The following is a 12308-nucleotide window of genomic DNA, read 5'->3' as shown; positions in this document are numbered from 1 at the left end:
CAACACTTGTTTATGTTGAATGTCAAGGTTGGATTTGTGCTCACACCAGGGAGACTGTAAAAAAAATGGTTTGATACGGAGCTCCCAGCTTTGTGCTTTTGATAATCAGAGTCATTTCGGGTTTAATGTGAGCGCTCAGGTACATTTCAGAGACGGATTTTCATTCAGACATTTTCTATATACACTATATGGACAAAGGTTTGTGGATATCTGGCCCTAAGATTAGTATGTGCTTTTTAAATGTACCATTAAAACATTTTCACAATTCTTTCCTTATAATGTCTCCACTCTTTTGAAAAGTTGTTCCACTATATAACATTTTGGAGGTGGTTGTGGAGATTTCTACTTATTTAGTCATAAAGGTATTACTAACGCCAGGTACTGATGTACGATGAGGAGGCCTGTGGTGCAGTCAGTGCTCCAATTTATAACTAAGGTGTTTAACAGTGTTAAGTTTTGATCTCTATAGCAGGCCACTCAAGATCTTTCACTCTAACCCATGTAAGCCATATGTTCATGGAGCTGGCTTTGTGCAAATGGACATGGTCATGCTGAAACATGTTTGGGTTCCCTAGTTCAACTGAAGGGAAAATTTCATGCTTTCGCATTGAAAGGCATCCGATCCAGTTGTGTGCCTCCAACTTTCTGCCTCCAACTTTTCACATATGGCTGGAAAAGTCAGGTACTTTTGTCAATATTGTGTATATGTGAGAGAAAATCCACCGTGATCAACTTTATAGTAATATTTTATCGATAATGTGATGCTTGGCATGGGTCAGCTATGTAATGAAATCTTAGCAAGTGAAATTGCACTACATGGACAAATGTTTGTGGACACCTGACCATAATATTGGTATGTGATTTTTTAACATCCCATTCCACAATTTAGTCCCTATTTGCTGTAGCAATAACCTTCACTCTTCTGGGAAAACGTTTAAAAGATTTTGCAGTGTGCTTGAGCTCATTTAGCCTGGGGTGCAGTCAGCGTTCCAATTCACCCGAAGGCGTTCAATATGGTTGAGTTAAAATCTCGGGATCCTTCACTTCTTCTACTTCTTTTTTTTTGGCTTCTCCCATTAGGGGTCGCCACAGCGGATCATCCGTCTCCATACCACCCTGTCCTCTACATCCGCCTCTTTTAAACCAACCACCTGCAAGTCTTCCCTCACCACATCCATAAACCTCCTCTTTGGCCTTCCTCTTTTCCTTCCTCCTGGTGGCTCCATCCTCAGCGTTCTCCTACCGATATATCCCATGTCCTTCCTCTGCACATGTCCAAACCATCTCAATCTCGCCTCACTCATCTTGTCTTCAAAACTTCCTACATGCGCTGTCCCTCTAATAAACTCATTTCTAATCCTATCATTGTCGTTACTCCCAACAAAAACCTCAACATCTTCAGCTCTGCTACCTCCAGCTCCACCTCCTGTCTTTTACCCAATGCCACTGTCTCTAAACCATACAACATCACAGGTCTCACCACAGTCCTTTAAACTTTCCCTTTTACTCTTGCAGATACTCTTCTATCACAAATCACTCCTGCTATCACTCTTCTCCACCCACTCCACCCTGCTTGCACTATTTTATTCAGTTCTCTAACACACTCTTAATTACTTTGCATTGTTGACCCCAGGTACCTGAACTCTATCACTCTAACACCTTCTCCACCTCTTCTCCCTGCAACCGCACCACTCCCCTGCCCCCCCTCCCATTCACACACATGTAATCCGTCTTACTCCTACTGACTTTCATTCCCCTTCTCTCCAGCGCATACATCCACCTCTCCAGGCTCTTCTCAACCTGCTCCCTACTCTCACCACAAAAATTACAATATCATCCGCAAACATCACAGTCCAGGGAGACTCCTGTCTGACCTCGTCCTTCAACCTGACCATCACCACTGCAAACAGGAAAGGGCTCAGAGCTGATCCTTGATGCAGTCCAACCTTCACCTTGAACCAGTCTCTGGTTCCTACTGAACACTTCACTGCTGTCACACTGTCCTCATACATGTCCTGCACCACCCTCACACACTTCTCTGACACCTGACTTTCTCATACAATACCACAACTCCTCTCTCGGCACCCTGTCGTAAGCTTTCTCTAAATCCACAAACACACAATGCAACTCCTTCTGTCTTTCTCTATACTTCTCCATCAACATTTTCAAAACAAATAAAGCATCTGTAGTGCTCTTCCTCGGGATAAAACCATACTGCTGCTCACAGATGTTCACCTCTTCTCTCAGCCTGGCTTCCACTACTCTTTCCCATAACTTCATGGTGTGACTGATCAACTTTATACCCCTGTAGTTACTGCGGGTCTGCACATCTCCCTTATGCTTAAAGATCGGTACCAGCACACTCCTTCTCCATTCCTCAGGCATCCTCTCACCTTCCAAAATCCTGTTAAACAATCTGCCTAAAAACTTCACTGCCATCTCTCCTAAACATCTCCATGCTTCTACCGGTATATCATCTGGTCCAACCGACTTTCCACTCTTCATCCTGTTAATTGCTGCTTTCACTTCCTCCTTACTAATCCTATCCACTTCCTGCTTAACAATCTCCACACCACCCAACCTTCTCTCTCTCTGGCTTTGTGCACAGATGCATTGTCATGCTGGAAAAGGTTTGGATCTGATAGTTCAAGTAAAGGCCATGCTACTGACCCAAGAGACATTCCACAAAATTTTGTGACTCCAACTTTGTGGTAACAGTTTGAGGAAGAACCACATATGGTTGGACAAGCCAGATGTCCCAATACTTTTGTCCACATAGTTTATCTGAAATATATTAGCTGAATTATAAAGTCATTATAAAATAATAACAAGCCAAAATGAGACATCATTACTCTTTTTAAGTTTGTCCTTAATCCATCGGGAAATCGATTTGCTGCTTTCTAGGAATGAATGATTAAAATGAGCAACATTATGCCAATAGAACAAAATTATTTCGAGGTTGAAATAAGTACAAATGGCTTGAAATAGGTTTAATAATCTTAGATTTGCTTCATTGTAACCTCATACTGGAAATATCAGATAAATCTGATTACATTTATGATATTTCGCCTTTTTTTTCATCACCCAAAACGCTGTATGAGTACGACTGGGCATTAGAGATTGCTTCATCTATACCTAAATAGAGAGCAATGCGGTGGTGTTCTTCAGTCTCTCCAGTTCTCTCGACTCCTCATGTGTACTCTCTTCTTGAACAGATTTTGCATGCTGATTCCATTGTCATTCCGTTGAATATCGCATTTTAAAGATCCATGAAGTTGAGCAATTTAAGAAGAGGATGGATTTAAACTGTCATTAATGTTAATAATCTGCTGCAATGGTCTAGGACCACAGTTGGTGTAAACAGTTCTGCATTTAAGCGCTGAAAAGTACAGATCGACAGTAATAACTGTAATTGATAAAGTAACAGATTAATAGGCATTAACTTATACATTCCAACTTTATAACTTTTTTATCTCTGCAAGTCTGCATTGGGACAAAGTCTATTGTAAAAAGCACTTTACAAATAAAACGGAATTGAATTGAATTGAAATATAAGCAGTAGCTTAGCAGTTATGATGTTGGACTACTGATCAGAAGGGGGTGAGTGTAACTTCTAAGGTATATACATGTAAGTAAGTTGTTCTCAATAAGAGCATCTGCCAAATGAAGGTCTCATAAGCTACTAACTATGTGAATCAGGTCTTTTCCCCACTCAGCTCCAACATTTATAGATACTTTACACTGTTCTGACTACTTCTCTGTTGGATTTCTCATTGATATGCCATTTTAACACAATGATGAGCAAAAAAATGCTTTTTCTCTCTTAATTTTGGAGATAAAAGACAAATTTGACCAGGAGATAAAAGACAAATTTCACACCCAGTAGAGTGTGTGAGTTAAAATTAAGATACACTCAGTAAAATATTACTCCAGTAAAAGTACTTTACACTTTTACTTAAGTAAAAGTATTTGCCTTCAAATCTACTTAAGTATCCAAAGTACTATGATTTATTATAACTAATGTTCCTATTAACATTTTTGTCGCAAGACTTATGCTTTATCAACTCAGTGTACGTTAACAAAAAGAATGTCACCATGTTAATCCTATTTAAATCTATTAAAATAATGATATTAATTAGTCATTGATTGATATCTTTTAAATTTATCATGAGCCCCCCTTTTCAACTACAGTATAATTGTGCAAATAAGGTCACGTGTGATGTGGCGAGTTCGAGTCTGGAGTTTCTGCCATCATTTATTTCTCTCAAATGTTTGACCAGTTAAGTTTTTATCCTCATAAATAAAAAGTACATCTGATTTCGCAAAATGCCATTGAGCCTGTATTGGTTATGACGGATAAAAAGAAATGAGGCAGTCTGTTATGAAACCTGACCTAAATCCGAGTGTCCGAAGAGTGCACAGTGTTAAAGCTCGAACCCGAGGAGTCTGTTCTTATTAGAATTGACAGAGGGCTTGTTCAGTTTCATGGGGCGGTGCATATGTCCCAAGCATCTGGTGTCTCACAAGCATTGGACTGAAAGGTCAGTCCCTCGACGCTACTGGCTGTGTCCAAGCCAACACGCTCATCCATGCACACCAGGATATGGTTTGTTTACCTGTCTCGAAAAGTCACATCCTATCAAGAACATTCTTAAGAAACCTGCCAGCGTTTACTCGTGTTTGTTTACTCTGTTGTGGGTTTTTTCTCATATAAACCCTTTTTGCACGCATTTTCCTTCTCCACAGCAATCGCTGTTTATCCCTGTTGTACTTGCGGATGTTCAAGCTGAAGAAGGATCACGCGATGAAGTACTCACGCTCCTTAATGGAGTACTTCAAGGTGAACACCTTACACATGATCTGCATTCTCTCACCGTTGTTCTTTATTTGCAGCAGTATATGTTTTTAACAGTGTCTACACAAATATCGTTCATTATCTGCGCATTTTGTCGCAATGATTAATTGTGTTTGAGAGCTGGAACACGCTCCGTCAGTTTATATAAATATTGTCTTTGTTTTTCTTGACAGAATTCAGCGAAAAGTTCACAAGCACCTTCACCGTGGGGCTCCAATGGAAAGTATGTCCTTCCTCTATATATACATCCAGCATCCTTTCACCTCTAGCCTCATCTTTTTCTATTTGCTAATCGCTGTTGTTCATCACACGTCATCTTGTAATGCAAGAAAACTGTCATCTTAGCAAATGAAAATTCATTGTATGGGCAAAAGTATTGGGACACCAGATTTATTTATTTTTTTATCCAGTAAGATTACATTTCGAATTTACTTCAGCTAACTAGACCCAATCCTGCTTCCGGCAATGGAAATGCCCCTGTATATGACAGTAAAAAAATTTAAGAGAGTTATATAGATTATTTTTATTCATGTTTTTTTATTCTAATAAACCTCAAAAATTTAATGGGAATTAATGGAGTATCTGAGTTTATCAGTACTTGAGCATTTGGCTCATATTGATTGAGGTTCAAAGATGCACTAGTCCTCAACACAGCCAAAAACAGTTGATTCGTGAGGTTAGATTTCCTAAAATGCTAGTCGAATTGTACAAGTCAGCACTGATCAAAATCAACAGAACAGCTTCTTCAACAACAATATTGTCTCTTCTGCAGAATAAATAAGTTAGAGCAGATAAAACAGGTATTAAAATAGGAAATTTGGCGTAAGAATTACGTATACCACAACATTATACAAACATAACAATGACATTATGACCAGTGAAGTAAATAACACTGATTATCTCTTCATCATTGTACCTGTTAGTGGGTGGCAGTAAATGTCCACATTTTGTCCTCAAAGTTGTTTGTTAAAAGCAGGAAAAATAGCAAAGATTTGAGTTGACAGATTGTGATGGCTGGACGACTGGGTCAGAGAATCTCCGAAACTGCATCTCTTTTAGGGTTTTTCCAATGTGCAGTGGTCAGTATCTATCAAAAATGGACCAAAGAACTGGAGTGGTGGTGAACCAGCGACAGGGTCATGGGCGGTCAAGGTTCATTGATGCACGTGAGGAGGGAAGGCCAGTCCAAACTAACAGATGAGCTCCTTTATTGCTGAAGAAGTTAATGCTGTTAACGCTCGATGGGTCAGGAGTGTGGAGAGAACAGAGGCTGTTGAGTACAGAACTGGCAGCAAAAGTGGGAGCAATACAATATTAGGCAGGTGGTCATAATGTTATACCTGATTGGTGCCTATAAAGTTATGCCTGATCTGTGTATATTAATTCATAAATGTAGTTGAGTGGAGAGTGAACGATGCTTAAATCGTTGATACTCAATAAAATTAGAAAGTAGCCTAAAAATTTCTTAGATACACTCAGGAAGTGCATTTACTCAAATACTTTACATAATAAACAGTTAGCAATAAAGGTTGTGAACAGGAAACAAAAGCTGTGAGTGAAGAATGTATATTAAAACATAAAACAAAGAGACTCTAGTATTAATGTAGATTTATTTCAGACAACAAAGATGAAATCTAGAAAGACAGAGGCTAAGCTCTTTTATCTCCTTATGTTTGGTGTGGGCTGGGGTGACTCTGTGTGTGTGTGTGTGTGTGTGTGTGTGTGTGTGTGTGTGTGTGTGTGTGTGTGTGAGCAAAAAAAGAGAGACTTGGCCTCTGGCTGGACACTACACAGGCCTGCTGCTCTGCAGCCATCGCACCTGTCAAACCCAATTAGCTCTGGCAGCCAGAGGCCTCAGCCTTCTCTGCTACAATACCAGTAAAGAGAGCCTTCTAATCCCCCCCTACCTGCTGATCAACACCAGCTCCCTTACACACATAGACACACACTGTATCTTACACTCTCTCTTACACACACCTACTCCCCTGCTCTCACGTCTGCACTTTGTTTACCTTCTTTACCCATCATGAATCTTTTCTCTCCTTCCTGCTGTCTCTGCTGTCTCTTCTCCTCACTGATGGTCTGTTTATTTGAGTAAAAACCTGCACCGCCCCCAAGAATGGGCCTTGCTGTTGACAGCGAACATAATTTAGCCCCGCAGGGTGCGAGTGCGGTTCAATTTATCGCTGGATTACAGGCAACGTGGCTTGATTGTTTAGGTTTAAGCACTGGAAGATGGATGTGTGTGTGTGTGTGTGTGTGTGTGTGTGTGTGTGTGTGTGTGTGTGTGTGTGTGTGTGGAGCTGTGCCTGTGTGGTAGAAAAACTCCAGGGTTAATGCTAATACCATTTTGCATGATGTGAAACAGCTAAGCTAGGAAAAGACTTATTTATTTGTTTGTTTGTTTGTTTGTTTATAGTTAAATTGCTAAAAAAATATAATCTTTCTTCAATGTAAATCTTATAATATTTTTGAGAATAAATAAAATCACGGTTGTCCCTGTGACTGTGCATGCAGCCTTGTGCTGCCATCTGTTGGCGTGTTGCAAAACTAGTCTGGAAACTCTTTGATACCACTTTGTCTGTTTATATATACATAATCTTATTGTACTAACTTACTTTTTACTGTCAGAGCCTTTATTTATTTACTGTACATTTATCCACTTCTATATTACATACCATACATATATTTGCACATTCATCTTTTCAATTTGCACAATTGCTACTAATTGCACTTCTGGTGGATGCTAAACTTACAGGCAATATTGTTTATGAATAATAAAGTTGTATTTATGTATCTCTGATTTGTCAGGACTACAGGAACACCATCTCCCATGTCCCTGAGTCCTTCCCCGATCAGCTCGGTCAACAGTAACACTGGAGCAATGGTATCTTCCTCCTCGTCCTCTTCCTCGTCTTCGGGCAGTGTGGCGATCCCGCAGCGCATCCACCACATGGCTGCCAGCCACGTCAACATCACCAACAACATTCTGCGCAGCTACGAGCACTGGGACACGGCCGACAAGCTGGCTCACGAGAGCCAAGGTACAAACTCTGCCAAAATATCTCAAGGATTCTTCGCTCAGAATGCATGTTGACAGTGATGCATTGATTATACTGATTTTAGGATCATAAACCCATAGCTGGAAATGAGGGTGTATACAATTTGTATTTCCACAGTTAAATGAAGCGTGTTATCCAAAGGTTTGATTAGGTCATATCTATTCACAAAGTTCCGGGTTACTTTTTATATACAGGCAGATTGGTGTTTGGACACTCCATTATACACTATATTGACAAAATTATGGGGACATCTGACTTTCTGGCCATTTTCTTCCGCAAAGAGGCACACTTTGGATGTGCTAGCATGAAATTTACCCCCTCACTTAAACTAGGAGACCCAAACCTGTTTCAGCCTGACAATGCTCCATATGCTCAATAAAGATATGCTTCACATGGGTTAGCGTGGAAGATCCACTACTATAGAGCTTTAACTCTACTGAACACCTTTGGGATGAATTGAAACGCTGATGTCGACCAATAGTGGATTTTGTAGCTAGGTTAGCTCGTACTTGTCTTTAATCGATTAATCAATCGATAATTTGTAAAATTGGATGCTGGATAAAAACAAACAAACATAACACTCCATGTAAAATAGAACTAAACTTTATCACAAACATAAAAAACAATCATGAAAATGTGCTTAATTAAATAAACATGAATATAGAAATTAATAAATATATAAATAATAAACATAATATAGCGCTCTCTGTGCAGCGTGCAGTCTCACATTTAAAAACAAACAGCAAATGGCATCAGTGATTCACCTCTAGAAGCCTTTTTCCTAATGACAGAAGCGCAGAAGCCAGAAAAACATTGGTATGGACTTTTGCAGATAACCAATAGTTTAAACTATCTATGCCGATTGATCGGCAGAGCTGATTAATCGGTCGACCTCTAATGGCAATGCCACTGTAGACAAAGCCAGCTCCATTTTAATATGCTTTACATGGGTTAAAATGCCAGAGCTTGATCTGTTTTGAGCCGCTTGATGGTATCTACTGAGCACCAACATACAGTTCAGCATCAGTTCAACAGCAAGCAGAACATTAAGAGAGGAATAAATGATGGAAGAAACTCCTGACTCAAACATGCTACAACACCACTGGCATTATTTGTGCAAATATTTTTGTAGTTGTTAAAAAGAAGGTTTTGGGCTTATGATAGTTTGAATAGAAATCGATCAGTTTTAGACTCATTAATATCAATCTAATAATAGATTGATGTGCTGATTGTAACATTTGAGTCTTTTCACATGAAGCAAAGAGTCTTATTTGTGATCCAAATTATACTAGTACATTATAACAATAATAAATCATAGTACTTTGGATATGTAAGTACATTTTAAGAATATATATATATATATATATATATATATATATATATATATATATATATATATATACAGATGGTTCGACTATCAATTTTTTCGATCTTCCGCGTGCCCGCTGCCACAATGGCATAATTTCTAGAGCATTTCTACTAGCGTTCTACTGGCATTTCTACTGAGCATGTGCTTTAGATCAAAATTCATAGAGACTTTTTGCAAGAGCTTTTGTCAGGGATTTGGTCACTTTTTCTGCATCTTGAATCTATGTGAGGCAGGAGTATTAGTTTAACACAAGTTTGGCCCAGTGTGAGTAAGAAAATTGTATCCTGCTGACAGATATCAGAAGAAAAATCCAGGCCATCTAAAAACTTGAATTCAAATTGGCAACCGAAAAATCACGTCATTGCCATTGCACAAAGATAAGTTCTGCTTGGTTTCTAAAGCAAAATGTGTTAAATTGCCAACATCAAAATTCAGATCAGATTCTCTGAAGCAAACATTGTTGAACTCTTATGAAGTCTTAAATATCTTTGCAGAAAGGGTTCTTGTTTTTCATTTTTTTCCGATTCATCTGGATTAATTTGACATTTATTCATTTTCCAGACGCTTTTATCCGAAGAGCTTTTGGCGTGAAGGAGCCTGCGATCCATTTTGTTAGTCATGCAGTTAAGGGCCTTGTATTCATCCTCGACAAGCCGCAGAGTATCGGCGTACTTCCCACGTCAGCATGCCACTCGCTCATTAGGCCTGATTGGTCTTCTTTTACATCTTATCTACATCTGTCAGAGGTTGAAAAGAGAACTGGCCCCCTTTTCACACATTAGCCTTATCAGTGAGGGAACATTTATATGGACCACTGGAGACAGAGCGTGCCTTCATCGCTCTGCAGGTTTGATAGGGCTTCCTCTGTCATTTCCTCTCCCTTGTTCCTCTAGAGAAGGCTAATTAAAAAGCACAGAGTTGCTAAATGTCACGTGTGAGGTCTCTCTGGCTCTGAAGGCTCAAGTCTGACCCTCTCTCATTCCCTCGCTCTTTCCTCTTCACTCTCTTCTTTCATTATGTCGTAAATTAGGGCCAGTTGAATGTAGCCTGTGGTAGAAATGATGTCAAAATGATAGCACTACAACCTCAGACACACGCAGCCAAGAGGACTAGCCATGTTTATAGCTTACTGATATCGTTTATAGTTAATACTGGAAAAAATTTGATTAATACACTAATTAAACATTATCAGATCTTGAATGTTCAACCTACACAACTTACAACTTTTATAAGACTTCTGCTTCCCATAGGAAAGTTCTCATATTAGTGTTTTTTTGCCAGTGGTGGACAAAATACACAAATCAAAAAGAGAAAGTGTTGTCTCAAATAAATATAACATCCAATCATTGAATTTTTCAATCAAACAATTGAAACATATTGAAACATATTATAAAGCATATTGATAGGTAATAGATATTAAATATCTAATATATGTATTATTCAGGTATTAGATAGTAAAAACTAAAGAAAAATTATATATATATATATATATATATATATATATATATATATTTACCTGGAACAGTTAAAAATGGAACAAATAGAGGAGCTTTTATTTGCCGAAGCTGACTTTACAATGTTTAAATATTTAGATAAAAAATTGTTTTTATGAGTTCTGTATGGTATAAAGTCTTCTAATCATATTTCTAACCTTGTTTGGATGTTGAACATTCTACTAATTATGAATTGTTAAAGTGTTGTTTATGTTAAAGAAGACTGAAGCATTTTGTGGATGGGTGCCAATCATTTTAAAACCCCTCATTTAAAACTTTATACGGTTAAAAACATTGGGTTTAGTAGTAGTTGTTCTATTTGAACGTCTCTGATTCTGTATTCAGACTAAATGTTTTTTAATATGATCATTAAATGTAGCTTTTTTTGGGAAAAGATGCCTGAAAAATTCACTTTTTGAGGGTAAAATATTGTGTTTATATGAAAATGTGTAGTTCAAAATTGTTTAAAACATTTTTATTCATTTTATGTTTTATATACTTGTATAATTCTATACCTATTTGCAAGTGGTGTCAATAAATCTAAACCTTTTTTTTGTTGTTTTTTCAGAGTTTTTTCAGGAGTTGGACTCGGTGATGGAACCACTGACGCAGCACAGCAGCATGACAGACCTGGTGCGCTACATTCGCCAAGGACTGCACTGGCTCCGCATTGAGGCCCATTTGTTATAGTGCTGGAGCTTTTCACTGTGCTCTCTCTCTCTTTCTTTCTCTCTCTCTTTCTCTCTCTTTGTCTCTCTTTCTATTTCGGTTGCTCTCCTTCTCTTGTTCTCTCACTCCTGCCACTCCTTCCATCATCTCCTTCCACCAGCACTGCCGTCTCAGAGTTGCTCCTACGCAAGTCGCAGCTGAGGAACGAGTCGAACTCGAGGTGCCGTTGGATTTCCTGGAGATCTTGAGCACTTGGTGAAAGACTGCAAAAATTGTCAGTGTGTTCAGGATAGAAGAAAACAAACAAAAAAAAGAACTACACTTCTGCTTGCAGCTGTTGCAGAGGACACACACAGGAGGTCATGTGACTCGCTGGGGCAGATGGTTGAGACGGGACAGTATGTTTGTTTTTGAATCTGCTCTCTCGTTTTTGTACAGTGTACATTATTTCCTATAAAGTGAAAGAAGAGGGGCAGACAGGTGCCCCGTGTGCAATCCTTCTCTATGTCAGTATTGTTTCTTTGTATTACATGTCGATGGCTTTATAAAACAATTGGGAAGGACTGGGGGGGAGGGTAAAGGAGTAGCAAAAAACTCTAGAAAAGTAAAAAAAAAAAAAGATCCATCTTTTGGAGGAAAACTCCACCCTGAGCATCATGACTGACCCACATTGGTCTGTCCATCATTACCCACAATGCTATTAAACTTCCTGCAGATATTGGTGCCACAGACATTTTCTTTCGTTCTAAAGACTGTGATGCGGCGGGGCTTTACTCTTTTGGTCCGCGCTACATTATCCACAAAGCCGTTCAATTTTCTGCAGTTAATGGTGCCAGGGATTCAACCAATAATTTTTTCTC

At 38.9% G+C, this 12308-nt stretch overlaps 1 protein-coding gene across 2 annotated transcripts in view; it reads left to right on the top strand.

Annotated features, from left to right (window-relative positions):
* The window catches only part of aff2 (AF4/FMR2 family, member 2), a 246342-nt gene extending 234399 nt beyond the window's left edge, over nt 1-11943 (top strand). For both annotated transcript variants that reach the window (XM_046850110.1, XM_046850112.1), the window contains exons 18-21: nt 4747-4840; nt 5029-5078; nt 7667-7899; nt 11348-11943. In XM_046850110.1, the coding sequence (XP_046706066.1) occupies nt 4747-4840; nt 5029-5078; nt 7667-7899; nt 11348-11469 (499 nt within the window). In that variant the 3' untranslated portion in view covers nt 11470-11943. The remainder of the gene's footprint in view (nt 1-4746; nt 4841-5028; nt 5079-7666; nt 7900-11347) is intronic.
* Nucleotides 11944-12308: the final 365 nt, after the last annotated feature.

This window comes from Silurus meridionalis, chromosome 5 (assembly GCF_014805685.1).
Source record: "Silurus meridionalis isolate SWU-2019-XX chromosome 5, ASM1480568v1, whole genome shotgun sequence".
Lineage (NCBI taxonomy): Eukaryota > Metazoa > Chordata > Actinopteri > Siluriformes > Siluridae > Silurus > Silurus meridionalis.
This window is presented reverse-complemented; position numbering and strand designations above follow the sequence as displayed.